At 46.2% G+C, this 18,241-nt stretch overlaps 1 protein-coding gene across 1 annotated transcript in view; it reads right to left on the bottom strand.

Annotated features, from left to right (window-relative positions):
* Nucleotides 1-18,241, bottom strand: part of TMEM214 (transmembrane protein 214) — a 279,147-nt gene that overhangs the window by 90,488 nt on the left and 170,418 nt on the right. The window contains exon 13 of the mRNA XM_069233624.1: nucleotides 3,561-3,678. Within this exon, the coding sequence (XP_069089725.1) occupies nucleotides 3,561-3,678 (118 nt within the window). The remainder of the gene's footprint in view (nucleotides 1-3,560; nucleotides 3,679-18,241) is intronic.

Below are 18,241 nucleotides of genomic sequence, written 5' to 3' on the forward strand. Positions count from 1 at the left end.
GAAGGCCAAAAGAAAAAGTCAAAATTAGTAGTGGCAACAGGCTACCTCAAAACTGTGGTATTTGCGGTGTTTTGTGTGAACTGGAAAATACAAATATGCACCGAAGAGATGTAATGACGTCATGTATTCATTCCTCATTGGGAGTGGTGGTACCTCCTGGAGTAGCACCATTCTTAATATTGTTTTCTTAGAAAATGACTGATGTGCCATGTGTCCAGAACAGGCCGCCACTCTTTAGGTTTTCTTCTTTATGAGGAAGCACTTGGAATAGCGTCTTTTTGATGATGCTTTGGAAACTTTTCTATGGCCTTTTATTTGTAGTACATTACAAATTTCTGCCTTAAGCATGTTGTGTAGGTTCTCATTATCCTAATAGGACTACTGGATTTGGGCAGCAGAATCATCTTTACTGCGGGGGACTGGGTCTGTATTCCGGCTAACTAGCAGTGCCTAATCTCCACCCAAGAGCAGGTATGATTGGGGCAACCGGGTGCCTGACTCCTCAGGGGAATCGTGGTCACTCAGATCTCATCAGTTTCTCTCAGTTACTTTAGTCTCACATATGCAAGGGCAATCAGAGGCAGAGTAAAGTTCAATAAGGTTTTATTGAAGTAACTGCATCTTAGATAATAAAGCATGTATTGCAATAACTAGAATGATGAAGCACAATAAGATTAAAATTGTGACAAGGAGAGTAACACACAAGAATAATGCTACAATATTGTCACTAAGGTTTGTAGGGATAGTTCCTACCTAAGCTATGTTAGAGCACTGCATGTTAAGCTCTAATTCTGCCTCTCAGGTTTCCCTGGGAAGACATCATCCCTCATACCTGAGCGAGAGGCCTGTAGTCTAAATAAGCAGCTGTTAGCAAAGCAATCGGTAATCAGCATACAGTTGTGGTCATGTGGCTGGAATCTCCCTCTAACGTACATGGGTCTCAGTAGTGTTTTTATATTAAAACATCTGATGTTCCAAGAAAGGATCCCCACGTAAGAGTGTGTATATGTTTCTGTGAACATTGGAGACAAAGCTTACCGCTTTTGCCGGCAACCTATCTTACTGCAGCCTTGAGAAAAGCACAGAGTAAAAGAAATGTCTTGTTTAAGAATGCAGTGCTGACCTAGGCGAAGAACAGCTAGATAGAAAAAATAAAACAAGACTGCAAATGTGGTTAATGTTAAAATAATAAAACAAAGCAGATAAAATATATCTAGGTTAAAGTGCACAGTGACAGGGTAGTATGCTAAAATAACGCGTATAAATTTATAGCCAAAATGGCTACACAACAAGCAAGTATAGGTGCTTGTGTTGTACCCTGGGTGGAGTTGTTGTTAGTGGATGTTGTACAGATTCTAGGGTTTGTCCTTACTGGATCACATCCAGCACTTACTTGTCTTTAGTAATTGTCTTCCAGCTGTTGTACAAGGGAGGCTACAAGGCCAATGTCTTACTGGCATGTAAAGTGGTCTTCTGTGCATGGAAATAGTCATTGATGTGCTGCGCCCTGAACCTTGCTTGACTTGTGTTTTTGGTGGCTGTCTTGCCTAGGACTGTGGCTGTGTTTGTCTGCCTTGTGATTACTGTTGCTGAAGGGTGTCGATGTGACTAAGGTTTATAGAAGGGTTGACATGATGGATATGCAAATGTCTGGTATAAACCTCATTACTACTGCATTTGCCATCTCCCTACACTGGTGGCTCAATATCTGCCTTACTACTCTGCAGCGAACAAACACAAATGATGGACGGAATGTGTAACCATTCAAACATTCACCCTCAGTCATAGATCTGGGTTTACTCCATCAATTCTTTTGCTCACCATGCCACCCCAGTTTGGCCCCAGCATTATGCAAATCAGTCTTGACCATGTTCCCCATGGGAACAGTCCAGCCCGAACTGCCGGGCCAGGTCCTCCCTGGACCGGAAACAAGCATCCTGGGACCAGTTTCAGGGTATCACCTTTCATCTGCCAGGCTAGCTTGAATCCAGTGGCACAGTAAGCCCGGGACCCACGTCTGGACATATCAGACACACTTATACTACCTGCATTTTCCGTTTCCCTCCACTGGTGGCTCAATATCTGCCTTAATACTCTACAGAGCATCATCCACTTGTTTCGTGAACAGTAATACCCCATTGAAAGGTATCCATGACTTTATTTTGGACTTTCCGAGCCGAAGGAGGTAGCTGTTAAGCACTCTTATCTTCATAGGGCAGTGGCTCCAGCCAGATATCTGAAGCAATGCTCACTACATCCACTGTACAATCTATGAATGCAGCCAATGCTTGCTCCCCATCTTCGAGAATAGCGTTAACTACCTGCTTCTCCTCTGGCAGGAGGTCTAAATAAGGGGCTATATCTGACTTCATTTGTCTTTCGCTCCTGCCAATTATCTATCATCTACCATTAGCTTCCCTGATGGACAAAATCTGCCATAGAGAAAAATTTCTTGCCTGAAATGTGCACCCTGTAGCTTTCTCTATCCGGGGTCACTGTGCACAATGTCACTGGGTTTCTGGAATGCCAATATGCAGGCTGCATGACAACTGAGTCTCTTTTGAGATGATCAAGCAAAAAAAGCCGAGGAATTTTCTGTGATCTTGTATTTTTTTGTTTTTTTTTTAAAGTGATTCTGGGTACCACCTAGTTTCCACTGTAGCTGTGGTTTGCATCAATTGTATGACCTCATGTCAAATATGGTTCACCAAGGGAATAGCACTTACTGATTTCCCCACTAGTTAATTGGAATCTGATAGGAAGTTTCTTTGACAGACATGGGTATTCATATCTCTTTGCTGCTCAACCCACAAAGGTGTGGAACTTGCTGATGTTATCTAATGGTGAATCAATAGAAGGTATTTGCGGGTATATTGTGGGGAGAACGAGATCATTCCACTCATCATCTGTTGGTCTATCTGCTGATGCTCCGTATGAGCTTTTTCATCATTCAGTGTGTCTACCTGAATATGCACTTCAGATATAGCCACTAATTTCAGTATTACTTGACGTGGAGCAGGAGACTGGTCTGATTCATCTTCTGCCTCGAAACCTCTGATGTAGGCACAAGTGAAGCTGGTGCTTGTTGAGTAGGTTGATGTTGAACACTTGAAGGCAATCTTGTATAACAGTCCACCTTCATGTGTCATAAGACTTTAATACAACCTAGTGACACCCTCATCATAGGGTGTTCATAATTCACTGACTCTTAAGCATCAAAGTGATTCATAAAACTATTTCTTCTTAATATCGTTAAGGGATAGCTTGGATCTAAGGTTTCAAGGTGCGCTTCAGAGGCTAATAAGCTTGTTTTTAGTTCCATGCCATGGAACTTAATTTTTACTTGCCATGGACAATAGCCCACCCCAAAAGGGCAAATTGTTTTAGGTGGAGCTCAAATACATGATAAAGAGCAGTCTTTAGGAACAAATCACAAAAGGTCTGAATGTTATTTAGCAAAGAATACATTAGTTCCTGGAGTCCCATGAAAATACACCTTTTCATACATTTCAAATTAAGCATGCATCTGCAATATTCCTCAGCCAGTCAGGAGCACTCACCTTGAAAGGTTCCATGACTCCGGACATCATGGATTACAAAACCTGATAAGAAAACCAGGCTCACAAGCAGCAGGCGTGACCAGGGGAAGCCTCCACCCCTCATTTTATGTAGTAAGACCTTAGAAAACACATTAGAAACAGTTAGAAATGGCACTAAATATTGAACACAAAACACCGTTCAAATGGGTTGCTATACATTATGTTCACAAGCTTGGAGAATGGGTGAAGTACAGTATGATAATATACGTCACCAGTTATTCCTTTACTTAAGTACTAAACTAGGAATACATGCTTTCATGTTGACGAATCTCATTCCCAGGCAGACAGACAATGTTCTATAGGAAATAAAATGAAGTAATTAAACCTCCATAATGGGCGGCATAGGTATATACATAATGTGCTTTTTATTTTAAGTGACATGTAATTCAGGTAAAAGCCCCCAATGTATTAGGGCACAGATTTCATCTCAATTTGTGTTTTTTTCTCCCTTAAGGGTAAGGGTAAGGATAACGGTACAGGTAGAGATGTAAGGCATTAGAAGTCTAGGTGTTGGCAAAGAAAGGTTGTACAGGCAAATGCAGGTGTGGGCAACTTACAGCTTTTCACTGCGTAAGGTACATGTAAATTTAAAGTATTACATGCAAGCTGCTTGGTTCCTGGTAAGTAACATTTTCAGTTTGCAGCAAAGCCTGCTGTAGATCACATGTTCTGCATAGATAGAAAAGCAGTACGTGTACTTTTAACCTCTTGTCTGTGAATTGAGATCCATCAGTGTGGTGCAGTGTGCGTGTAGTTTAGCAGAACATTGAGTTGAAAGCACCCAACAATCAATTTCAGCCAGGCTCATCTTTGAAATACTATTTCGATAATGTGGTGTGATAAATGTAAAATAACTTGGCGATACGTGAGGGTGTAATGCACCCATTTTCAGTCCATTCAGTGACAAGAAGTCTTTTTGCAAAGAACGATCCTGCATGCAGAACAGGCTTTTTCACTCTAAACATAGCCTAAAGACCCAGAGCAGAGCCTTGCACAGCAAGGGACAGAACAAACAAGAGAAAGTTAGTAAGATAACTTGGGCTGAAGGGTTTCAAACCTGGAGTTTGTCACACCAAGCCACAATTTTGTTACAACAGACATACGGTTTTCGTTGAGAGATGCCTAGCTACCAAGATGACATCTACCACCTTCAGAGGAAAGTCAAAGGAGTTCAGCTGTCGCCACTCAATCTCCAAGCATAAAGGTGCAGACTGCGAACGCCCATGTGCAGAACCCTGCCATGTTGCTGCAACAGCAGGTGCTCCAGGAGGGACAGCCTCCTTAGAGGACATATGCTCAAACTCATAAGCTCCCGACACCATACTCACGGTGCTCAGTCTGGAGCCACTAGGATGACTTGGGTCCACTGATCTTCGAGAACACTGATCAGGACTGGTATTGGTGGAAAGGCATCCAGGAGTCCCGAGTTCTACTCCAGGCAGAACAAATCTCTGAACTCCAACATGCAGAAGTGCTGATATTTCATGTTCTCAGTGGTGGCTCACAGATCGAGCTGAAAGTCTCCAAATTTACGAAAGACCTTGCGCAACATTTGAGTGCAGCTGCCGTTCATGAAACGGTAGGTGCTGACAGCTGAGCTTGTCCGCTCTATTGTTTAAGGATCCTGCTATGTGGTTCACCACAAAGAAAATTATTTGGTGGTCCAGCCATTTCCAGGGGCTCAATGCCTCCTGGCACAGGTCCCAAGACCCACACCCTGCCCTGTTTGTTGCAATACCACATAGCAGAGGTGTTGTCCGTGAGTACTTGTACCAGTCTCCCTTTGCAGGATGACAAGAAGGCTTCCAGCGCCAGTTAGATGGCCCTCAGCTCCAAATGAATGATGTAGAGCCAAAACTCTGCTGTAGACCTCTGATTTCCACCTATAACAAGTGGCTGCCCCAAACTGGAAGCATTGCATCAGTCACCACTGCAGATCTTCTGCAGTCTCCTCCGGAATATGAACATGGCTAGAGAGGTACCCTTGATGCTGAGCTCACTGGGACTTCAGATTCCACTGCAGAGCCTGCATATTCCACCTGGGGTCCTCGACCAGCAGGAAGCAGGAGGCCATCAATCCCAGCACCCTTACAGTTGAGCTCACTAAAATCCAGGACTGAAGCTGAAAGATCAGGATCAGAGCTTGAATGTCCCGGACTCTCTCCTTTTGGGAAAGGCACGAAACCGAACCATGTCCAGAATGGCTAAAATGAAGGCGAGCCCCTGAGAAAGTCAGGTGTGACTTTGGCACGTTGATAGTGAACATGCAAAGAGAACAAAAAGGACGGTAGGTTCGCTAGTGTGGGAGTGGTTGACTACCTGGGGTAAACTTGTCTTCCTAAGCCAATCATCAAGGAAGGGGGAAACTAGTACCCTATGCATCATTGTACCATAGGATGCAGATTCCTCTGTGCCAGGCCCGAGAGGAGAAAAAAAAGTGTTGAGGCTACTTACCTCCTGCAAGTCTTTGTACCGATTACCATCGGTATAGAGGTGAGCAAAAGTAGAGCAAATTGATCACCCATATCAGTCATCGGAATCAGTACCAAAAAGGGAGCGTGAGGTGGTCTGCCTCCCTTGAGGAATGGGAACATCCAACAGAGGAAGTAGCGCTTCAGATGGATTCAAGCACATCAGTCGAGGTAGAAACTACACCGACTCACTGCTGAAAAGAATGATTGGTTTCTTCTCTTCTGGCTTTGACTGAGTCGCCATAAGCATCGAGGAAAGGTTCAGGGACGAAAGTGGAGCTGGAGGTAACACGAGCTTGGAGGCTCCACCTAGCACTGAGGGTGACCTTGCCAGTGGAATTCCAGATAGAGGGCCTCAAGGCTACTTGGAGTCCGAAGACATTCCAGAAGAAGTCCAAAGGAATCTGAAGAGTCAGCGCATGGCTGCACAGGACTCATCCATCTAACAATATGTGGCATTTGGCCTGGAAACACTTTGTGCAGGCACGAGTTGCAGGATCGGCTCTGAAGTTGGCCAACTTTGGGAGCAAGATAAAGTAATGCGCACTACAACCTGGAGTGGCTTGACGTAGTCTTCTTATCCTTAGTGTAGTGTTTCACTTTGAGTTTACTGGTGGCCTTTGGGTCTATCGATGAGCACTTAGTGCAGGCTATTGAGTGATGGCTTGACCCCAGGCACCAAAAGCAAACCTGGTAAGGATTTGTCAGACATTTCTTTGCTTGAAGTCTGTAGTTAAGCTGGGTGACATCCCTTGCACATGGGAAAATTATGAGGTACAGTCTCGAAGGGAGCTCCAGATGCACGTCTGGCAGCGCTGAAAGAAAGGAACTGTGCGCATGAGTGGCGCCTACACAGGCCTTGCACATCATTTACGGAGTGGAATGGCACAAGTGAAGAACCAAAAGACACCACCTCTTGGAGTGCAGAGACACTGCTGAAAAGTTTCTGGATCCAGTCCGACACCTGGGGAATATTCACAAAGGGAGGAATCTACAGCTAGAAGACTATCAAGAATCACCAATTATGCTGCTCCCCTCTTACTGACAGTCACTCCATCTTGTTGCCCAAAGACATTCCCCCACCACAGGTAAAGAAGTCTCCTCCCATTTCAAACTCTGATGAAGCCTCAACTCCATTGCTGCCATTCTCTGGCCAAATCGCTTCAGCTCCAGTACTACCAGTGATGTAAGTCTCCAAACAATGAAACCCATTCACCAGGCAAGAAGTATTGGCCTCCACAGAATTCAGATGATCAAAAATACAGTACTGCATGACCATCCTTCAAGTCTTCAACAGTTCACATTCTAACAGCTTTCCTTAAAGCAGGATTTGCGCATTCCTGGGCACCTATAAACAGGTCTCTTCTTTCCACCTTGAGCAGGGTGTTTTCATTGGCTTCAGAGTGTTCTCCCTCCAGTGATCTCTCGGAACACAAAGAAGCCCAAAATCAGACACAATGAGTCCCACTTAACTTGTAGTTCCCAAGACTGACAAGCCCTCCACAGTGACAATTATTTCACATCTATTCCTTTCCTAAACCCCAAATTCCCTCAATATGTACCACGGATTAACTTAAGCAAGCAGCTACTGATATCAGTAATATCCAGCAGTTGACCAGAGGCTACTCCAGGATAACATGGAATACCTCAGTAGAACCCTATAAGTTACTTATCTTAGTGGCGATCTGAAAGCAGCACTGTGGGATGCTGCCTTGTTGCCACAGGATTGAACATGCGGATAACTTATCCTGGTCATGGGTAATTCACTTCATTACATCCTCTTAACTACCACCACCTGGACTCCTAGGGGAGTCCATAAAGTATGCATGCGATGGACTGGAGTAGACCATATGAAAACAAAACTACTACCACAAAAAAAAATTGCGTATGTTCAGTAATGCTCTTTCTGGTGGAGATTCTAACCATAGATTCCTCACCAACAGGATATTTCCAGGCGCCAGACAGTGTGTAATTACTTACAGCAATAGATTCCACACACTACCAGCTGGCACCATCTAATTGTATGAGACCTGACAGAATGGAGCCACCATTCCTGTGCACCAACAACCATTTCTATCTTAGTCTCTTGAATACCCTCAGTCAGGACCAGCTGTGACAAAATGTAGGGCAAAAAATCATTGGGACCTTCTAAGAAAATGCAGACTCCACAGAAAGTGGAGGCTGGCAGTCAGTAAGAAATCTGAAGTTAGAGAACCCACCAAAAAGAGCATTACTAAAGATAAATCATTTGTTCTTTTAATGGATACTCCTAACCGCACATTTTTCATCTTTAAAGTAGACCCCAGACCAGTACCTCCCAAAAGAAGGTGGGTCTCAGGAGTGGACTAAATCCAAAAAGTACCATAGCACTGAATAGGCAAAATGGTCCTCTGCAGTGTTTGGTGAAAGTATGCATACAATCTATGTTGCAGCTTGACCAATGTCTATAACAAGACACATCCATGCTCACTGTGGTAGCGCTAGCCATGGTGCTAATGGGCATGCAGATACTCAGAGGGTGTTTTCCTAGCCAAGCGCAACATCAATGCACAGGATGCTCCATTCGGACAAAGTCCTTTTCTTTACCGCCTCCCCTTTCTTGATACCAGAAAACCTCACAAAGGCAGAGAGCCAACACTGTATTAGTCTACCACAAAGCTTTGCTGGGCCAGAGGAAAAACATTATATATATATATAATAAGGGTGTAAAGAAATGGCTCCCTGTTGCAGTTACCCCCCACTTTTTGCCTGATACTGATGCTGACTTGACTGAGAAGTGTGCTGGGACCCTGCTAACCAGGCCCCAGCACCAGTGTTCTTTCACCTAAAATGTACCATTGTTTCCACAATTGGCACAACCCTGGCACCTAGGTAAGTCCCTTGTAACTGGTACCCCTGGTACCAAGGGCCCTGATGCCAGGGAAGGTCTCTAAGGGCTGCAGCATGTCTTATGCCACCCTAGGGACCCCTCACTCAGCACAGACACACTGCTTGCCAGCTTGTGTGTGCTGATGGGGAGAAAATGACTAAGTCGACATGGCACTCCCCTCAGGGTGCCATGCCAACCTCCCACTGCCTGTGGCATAGGTAAGTCACCCCTCTAGTAGGCCTTACAGCCCTAAGGCAGGGTGCACTATACCACAGGTGAGGGCATATGTGCATGAGCACTATGCCCCTACAGTGTCTAAGCAAAACCTTAGACATTGTAAGTGCAGGGTAGCCATAAGAGTATATGGGCTGGGAGTCTGTCAAAAACGAACTCCACAGCTCCATAATGGCTACACTGAATACTGGGAAGTTTAGTATCAAACTTCTCAGAATAATAAACCCACACTGATGCCAGTGTTGGATTTATTAAAAAATGCACACAGAGGGCATCTTACAGATACCCCCTGTATTTTACCCAATTGTTCAGTGCAGGACTGACTGGTCTGGGCCAGCCTGCTGCTGAGAGACGAGTGTCTGACCTCATGCGGTGAGAGCCGTTGTGCTCTCTGAGGACAGAAACAAAGCCTGCTCTGGGTGGAGGTGCTTCACACCTCCCCCCTGCAGGAACTGTAACACCTAGCAGTGAGCTTCAAAGGCTCAAGCTTCGTGTTACAATGCCCCAGGGCACTCCAGCTAGTGGAGATGCCCGCCTCCTGGACCCAGGCCCCACTTTTGGCGGCAAGTCCAGGAGAGATAATGAGAAAAACAAGGAGGAGTCACTGGCCAGTCAGGACAGCCCCTAAGGTGTCCTGAGCTGAGGTGACTCTGACTTTTAAAAATCCTCCATCTTGCAGATGGAGGATTCCCCCAATAGGATTAGGGATGTGACCCCCTCCCCTTGGGAGGAGGCACAAAGAGGGTGTACCCACCCTCAGGGCTAGTAGCCATTGGCTACTAACCCCCCAGACCTAAACACGCCCTTAAATTTAGTATTTAAGGGCTCTCCCTGAACCTAGAAACTAGATTCCTGCAACTACAAGAAGAAGGACTGCCTAGCTGAAAACCCCTGCAGAGGAGGACCAGAAGACAACAACTGCCTTGGCTCCAGAAACTCACCGGCCTGTCTCCTGCCTTCCAAAGAACTCTGCTCCAGCGACGCCTTCCAAAGGGACCAGCGACCTCTGAATCCTCTGAGGACTGCCCTGCTTCGACGACGACAAGAAACTCCCGAGGACAGCGGACCTGCTTCAAAAAGACTGCAACTTTATCCAAAGGAGCAGCTTTAAAGAACCCTGCAATCTCCCCGCAAGAAGCGTGAGACTTGCAACACTGTACCCGGCGACCCCGACTCGGCTGGTGGAGAACCAACACCTCAGGGAGGACCCCCGGACTACTCTACGACTGTGAGTACCAAAACCTGTCCCCCCTGAGCCCCCACAGCGCCGCCTGCAGAGGGAATCCCGAGGCTTCCCCTGACCGCGACTCTCTGAAACCTAAGTCCCGACGCCTGGAAAAGACCCTGCACCCGCAGCCCCCAGGATCTGAAGGACCGGACTTTCACTGCAGAAGTGACCCCCAGGAGTCCCTCTCCCTTGCCCAAGTGGAGGTTTCCCCGAGGAAGCCCCCCCTTGCCTGCCTGCAGCGCTGAAGAGATCCCTTGATCTCTCATTGACTTCCATTGCGAACCCGACGCTTGTTCTAACACTGCACCCGGCCGCCCCCGCGCCGCTGAGGGTGAAATTTCTGTGTGGGCTTGTGTCCCCCCCGGTGCCCTACAAAACCCCCCTGGTCTGCCCTCCGAAGACGCGGGTACTTACCTGCTGGCAGATTGGAACCGGGGCACCCCCTTCTCTCCATTGAAGCCTATGCGTTTTGGGCACCACTTTGAACTCTGCACCTGACCGGCCCTGAGCTGCTGGTGTGGTAACTTTGGGGTTGCTCTGAACCCCCAACGGTGGGCTACCTTGGACCAAGAACTGAACCCTGTAAGTGTCTTACTTACCTGGTAAAACTAACAAAAACTTACCTCCCCCAGGAACTGTGAAAATTGCACTAAGTGTCCACTTTTAAAATAGCTATTTGTGAATAACTTGAAAAGTATACATGCAATTGAAATGATTCAAAGTTCCTAATGTACTTACCTGCAATACCTTTCAAACAAGATATTACATGTTAAATTTGAACCTGTGGTTCTTAAAATAAACTAAGAAAAGATATTTTTCTATAACAAAACCTATTGGCTGGATTTGTCTCTGAGTGTGTGTACCTCATTTATTGTCTATGTGTATGTACAACAAATGCTTAACACTACTCCTTGGATAAGCCTACTGCTCGACCACACTACCACAAAATAGAGCATTAGTATTATCTCTTTTTACCACTATTTTACCTCTAAGGGGAACCCTTGGACTCTGTGCATGCTATTCCTTACTTTGAAATAGCACATACAGAGCCAACTTCCTACAAAGGTTCATAAACGTTTCCTAGCACTCTGAATAAATGGACTAGCTGCAAGAATCACATCTACCACCTTAGATGGTAAGTCAAAAGTATTCCGTTGTTGGTGTTCAATCTCCATGCCAAAGTCTGGATCAGCGACAGCAAGACTGTGACCCGCGTGTGAGCAGCAGCATGAGTGAAGCTATGGACTGGCACCAACAGGGAGCCGAAAGAAGGCCCAGCAAAGTCAGTTACAACAGAGGACCAACTGGTAGAATTGTGACTGATGGCCTATATAGCTCAGAAAGGCCAAAAGACACTACAGAGAGAGCCAGCATCACCATAAAGGTCTATAGCACGGTCTTGGTTTCAATTTGCTGCACAGTTGAGGATGAAACTCAAGGCACACCGGGAAAACCTTGATATGGGTTCAGAGTCAGAGGATGCCAGAAAAGATGGCCCTCAGAGTGCTGACCGCACAGCTTCTAGCCAAACTGAGTGGAGAGAGTGAGATGAATCCTTCTGTCTTTCAAGTGCTTGCAACACGCTTTGGACTTCACCTTATCCAAGGACTCCAACTGAGGCAGTGATTTGGCACCACAGCGGCCCCAATATTTAAAGTGAGAATGGCCCCAAGAATTAGAGTGGCACTGCTCAGTTAAGTGCAACCTGTTCTTGTGTTCTGCAACATGCAACTTGGCTTTCCGCTCTCTGATCACCTTTGGGGGCATCAGAGCATGTTTGTCACATAACTGAGTCACGGCTGCATCAGAGACGTATGTCGTGTAAATCCATGACTAACTTATGCTTCCTTCAGTCACTGCATAGCTTAAAGGCTTTTGCCTGGGGAGGAGAGACTACTGTTTCTAGTTCTGGCATTGCATCAATAGACAAAGTTGGGAGCAGAGATATGGATACCAGTAGAAGGGCGAAGAAACAAAGGAACAGACATGAAGGTGCATCTGTGCTGCCTATATGTTAATCAGTACTCTCATGTACAGGGAAGTGTGAGCCCGTCCAGACATCCACCAGCATTGCCTGTTGGCCCAAAGGAGCAACTGCTTTAAAAAATCCTCATCCAGTCTAGCCCCTTCGCTGCCAGGCCTTTTCGCCTCCTGTGCCGAGTCTTGTTTTCACTATTTGGGGCAGTTTGCGCTTAGGCCCTCGAGCTTTTTGTCCACATAAGCAATCCACTCCAAATATGCATCTTTTTTCCAACATCCTATGGATTCTAGAGGTACCCAGACTTTGTGGGTTCCCCTGGAGGAGAACAAATTAGCCAAAATAAGGCAAAAATGGGAAACAAAGGACTGCAGATGTAGGCTTGTAGTTTTCCCCCTGAAAATTGCATCAACAAAGGGTTTGCGGTGCTAAAATCACCATCTTCCCAGCTTGAATCATAAAACCACATTTCTCAACACAATTTTGGCATTTTTCTGGGACATACCCCATTTTTACTATGTTTTGTGCTTTGAACCTCCTTTCAGTTAGTGACAGAAATGGGTGTGAAACCAATGCTGGATCCCAATAAGCTAAACATTTCTGAAACGTAGATAAAATTCTGAATTCAGCAAGAGGTAATTTATGTAGATCCTACAAGTGTTTCCTACAGAAAATAACAGCTGAAATAAAACACATTTTGAAATTAAGGTAAAAAAACAGCAATTTTTCTCCAAGTTTTACTCTGTAACTTTTTTCTGCAATGTCATATGTTTAAAAGCAATATACAGTTACGTCTGCTAGACTCTTCTGGTTGCGGGGATATATAGAGCTTGTAGGTTCATCAAGAACTCTAGGTACCCAGAGCCAATAAAGGAGATTCACCTTGCAATGGGTTTTCATTGCATACCGGGCATACAGCAATTAATTTGGTGAAATATAAAAAGTGATAATGGGCACAAGATAAGTTGTTGAGAAGCAGTGGGTATTTGCACATCTCTGAATTCCGGTGTGCACATACTAGCATGTGAATTACAGGGCATTACTCAAATAGACGTCTTTTTTACACACTCTTACATTTGGAAGGAAAAAATTTAGAGAAAGACAAGGGGCAATGACACTTGTTTTGCTATTCTGTGTTCCCCCAAGACTCCCGATAACAATGGTACCTCACTTGCATGGGTAGGCCTAATGCTCATGAAAGGAAACACAACATGGACACATCACATTTTTACACTGAAATCCGACATATTCTTTGCAAAGTGCCTAGCTGTAGATTTTGGCCTCTAACTAGCTAGGGAAACCTACCAAACCTGAGCATTTTTTTAAATCAGGCACCTAGGGGAATCCAAGATGGGGTGACTTGTGGGGCTCTGACCAGGTTCTTTTACCCAGAATCCTTTGCAAACCTCACAATTTGGCCCAAAAAAACAAAAGACACTTTTCCCTCTCATTTTGGTGATAGAAAGTTCTGGAATCTGAGAGGAGCCACAAATGTCCTTCCACCCAGCGTTTCTCCAAGTCTCCCGATAAAAATGGTGCCTCACTTGTGTGGGTAGGCCTAGCACCCAGAACAGTAAATGCCCCAAAACACAACATGGACACATCACATTTTCCCAAAGATAACAGACCTGCTTTTTGCAAAGTGCCTAGCTGTGGATTTTGGCCTCCAGCTCAGCCGGCACCTAGGAAAACCTACCAAACCTGCACATTTTTGAAAACTAGACACCTAGGGGAATCCAAGATGGGGTGACTTGTTGGGCTCTCACCAGGTTCTGTTACCCAGAATCCTTCGCAAACATCAAAATTTGGCTAAAAAAAACTTTTCTTCACATTTCGGTGACAAAAAATTCTGGAATCTGAGAGGCGACACAAATTTCCTTATTTCCTTCCACCAAGCGTTCCCCCCAAGTCTCCCGATAAAAATGGTACCTCACTTGTGTAGGTGGGCCAAGTGCTTCCGACAGGGAAGAGCCAAAAACATGTCGAAATTGAGGGGGAACCAAAGCGGGTCCAAAAGGGCAGTTTGAAAAAAAACATTTTTAGGCTGACAAGTGCAGCTGAATAGTTACCGGTATAGATGAGACAATGCTAGGTGGTAGGAAGTTTGTGGATTCCTGCAGATTCCGGAAGGTTCCATCACAAAAATGTGTGAAAAATGTGCGATTGCCTACAAAGTTGAAGGTTTGCAGGGTATTGTGGGTAAGAAAATGGTGCCGGGTGCGTGTGGAGCACACCACCCTGGAATCATCCAAATGTTTAGTTTTCAGCTGTGTCTAGGTCTTGTGGATTTTGCTACATGGCATCGTCCCAAAGTCCATAAGGTGCAGCACTCACCATTTCAAGTGGGACGATTTTGAGAGTTAGCCAAGCTCTCATGGCCCAAATGTAAAACCAAAACCCAAAATAATCGGGGGTAATTGCCCCATCTTTCTACCAACTTTGGGGTGGGGGTATAGCCATAACCACCACCCTCTTATTTTGAAAGAAAAATCTTCCCTGGTCTCTGGTGGGCTTTCTGCCCCCCCTTGGGGGCAGATGGGCCTTCCAAAAATAGGGGGGGCAGATATGGCCAACAGTAATGTGCCCCCATGCGGAGAAACCCTCACCCAAGGGGTTGCCCCCCCCCCCCCAAACAAAACACATACACACCAATCCCTCGTGCCTAAGTGGTTTCTCATAAAAATAGGCCAATCTGCCCCCAAGGTGGGGAAGAAATGGCCTAAATATAATTTGTCCTGTAAGGAGTGACCCTTGCCTCTCTGGGGAGCGACCCTTGCCCAAAGGTTCGCTCCCCTTATGCCGATTTCCTTTCACAAAAAATCCCTGGTGTCAATTGGGCAGTGCGCGATCGCGCGCTGATGTCATCAGACGTCACTGGAGGGGGGTCAAGGTGTAAGGGGAAGGGCTTTCCCCTTCCATCCCTGCCTGGGGGGGTGGGAGGAAAGCCCACAGAGGGAGCGCTTCTGAGCTCATGTGCCAGGACATAATGGTTACGTCCTCGGCACAGGAGCACTGTGCGGGTGGACGTAACCATTACATCCCCGGCACAGAAGGGGCTAGTCTGACTATGTCATTACTAGTAACAATGTAAACATGACAAGGTTGCTCAAGAGTGGACATGAACATGGACAGTGAACAAGGGCATACCGCATGGCTGTTATTCAGTTGCCCCTCGGTGGATATGAACAGGAAAAGAACAACTTTTTCTGACTGCCATAAAAGTGGCCTAGAAAGCAATGGCCAAGAACATGTTAAGCACAGCAACAAGGTATAGAAAAATAAAGGGTAAAACTGGGTGAGTCCACTGATTTGTAACCTACCACGTTTTTGTGTCTGGCTTGTCCCAGTTGTGAAGACTTTGTGAATATGCGCACCTGTCTTCTTGCAGCCAGTACATGCTACAGAGCAATCACTACAGCTGCTCCTCTTCTGTGTATGCTGTAGTTCTATGCTTTGGGACAGATTATGTACCTCCTCTTAACTGCCACTAGAAATCGGAGGCAGGCCAAGGGTTGCTTTTGTCACCACTGGGTACTTTCTAAAGGACATATCTCGACTTACGCTACAAGTGTGTTCCCACAAGTGTCTTTTCGAGTGGGACACTGCAGCTACAAAAAAAATATTTAGGCTGCTGCAACTAAGTGCATAACTATGTGTCACTACACTAATGGTAACGAGTGCTCTCCAAAGAGCACTCTGCTGTAGCTGCTTTTATTCTACACCACCCTGGTGGGAAGAGTAGAACTATATGTTATGAGACAGACTCTTTCCATAATCTACCACAAATGGCTTTATAACACCTGTACGAAAGCGGCATCTTTCTGAGATAGTTACCCCAACTTTTTGCCTGGTGTCAGTGTGTTTAGACTGTAGTACACTGGGATTCTGCTGATCAGGACCCCTGTGTCTGTGCTCTCTCTAAGTTTGGTTGCTAGTAAACCTCTGCACCACACAATTGGCATAATGATGCATCCATGAAGACCCAAGTTTATGGTACCTGGTTACCCAGAGCACTGGTACACAAGGGGTCTCCCATGGGCTGCAACATGTAATATGTGACCCATGAGAGCCCATGCAAACTATCTGCCGGCCTGCCATTGCAGCCAGCGTGAAATGGTGCATGCACCTTTCACTTCAGATTTAAGACTTGCTTTGTATTGCTGTCACTGCACTTGGACACTATGTCACCCCTCTGGAAGGCCCTTCAGTCCAAGGGCAGGGTGCATGTTCCCAAGTGTGGGGGTACCCCTCCATGAGCAGAGGTACCCCTACAAACTCCAGACTCTAACTCATGGGCTTTGTAAGTGAGGGGAAGCCATCTTAAGGTATGCAGTGGACACTGATCAACATGAGTGGTCCAACTACATAGTGACTTCTCCGAACCTGGGCGTGGCTGGTTGATTCTACCATCTTGGAAACAAGGTAGGCAGAAGCCCCTTGAAGCATCTACCTGGTCAGGCCAGGGAGATGACGTCGCTCACCCCCCTTGCTAGGTAGGTCACTATAGAGAGTGACCAACCCCCTTTTAGGATTGCTTAAGGGTGGGTCCTCAGATTTGTCAAGCAAGACTCTACAAGGAACTCTCTGCAAGACATCTTCTGCTCCTGGCTTCCGAAGTGCTGCTGGTCTGCTTTTGGAACTGAAACAAGACTGTATCCAGGTAGGAGGGCTCCCACGGCAACATTGTTTTTCCAGCTCCTGCAAGATTTCTGCAACGTCTGTGCATCCTCCAGAGTTACAGGACTCTGTTTCCATCCAAGAAGTAAAAAGGAATCTCCCTTGGAGTGAAGAAGTTACTCCCCTGCATCCGCAGGCACCTCAAGACGACCAGCTGGTGGATCCAGCTGTCCCACAGACAACAAAAAGGCTCTGCTCAAAGGTGGTGGGTCTGTGGTCCTCTCTGGGTCCCTCTGGTCTTCTGCCCAACTTAGGAGAGGGTGGGCCCTTGCTGCAGCCACTGGAATGGAACCCCTGTGCACCGCAACTGTTGCTCTTGCCAAGGCTTTTTGACTGTTCCTCCCTGAGATCTTCAGGCTCCAAGAAGCTTCCACTGTGTGGCCCTGCAACGTGGGACTCCTGTTCTGTTGCAATCAAGCGATCGTCATGGGACAGGTCGTGGGCGACTCCAAGAATCTCTTGCATACCATAGACCCCGCAGATGGACTTCTTACTTCACTGTCCTGCAGGAGCTCCACCTCCAAGAGGGTAGGCATTGCCTACCTCCACGGTCTGGGCATCTGAGTGGTTTGGACACTGTCCCCTTCTTTTTCAGGTTCTTCATGTACAGAATCCACTTTTGGGTTCCACTAGCCTGGTCCACGAGTCGCGACAGCAGCTGGACAACCAGGGCTTCCACTGTCTCCAACAAGTGTTTCCAACACCACTTCACCCTTATGCAACTGGGCTCACTGGTGTTTACGGGTGGGGGCACTTTCTAACCTTCTTTGTGCCATCAGGTTCCTCGGGGTCCTGAGTCCATAAAAATTCAACCGTTTTAGTCTATGGTACACTCGGGTTGATAACGCTGCACCCGGGTACCTGAGGGACTTCTGGTACTTACCTCTGGTAATTTCTTACTCCCGCAGCCCCTGTGAGTCTAACACACTTACCTTGGTTGGGCACCTCCATTTTTATACCACCTTCTTAGAATAAGGTTTAGCCTCCCCCCCCCCATAGGGGCCCCATGTATTTCTATGCTATTGCTGTTTGTTTCTATGTGCATATTTTGTGTGTAGAAATCTATGGCGATATAATATACCAGCTTTAGTATATCTGTAGTAAAGAAACCTTTATTTTTGCAGCACCTGGTGTGGTTCTTTCTTGTGTGGTATTGCAAGTGCTTTATGCTCCTACATAAGCTTT

This window comes from Pleurodeles waltl, chromosome 5, assembly GCF_031143425.1.
Source record: "Pleurodeles waltl isolate 20211129_DDA chromosome 5, aPleWal1.hap1.20221129, whole genome shotgun sequence".
Lineage (NCBI taxonomy): Eukaryota > Metazoa > Chordata > Amphibia > Caudata > Salamandridae > Pleurodeles > Pleurodeles waltl.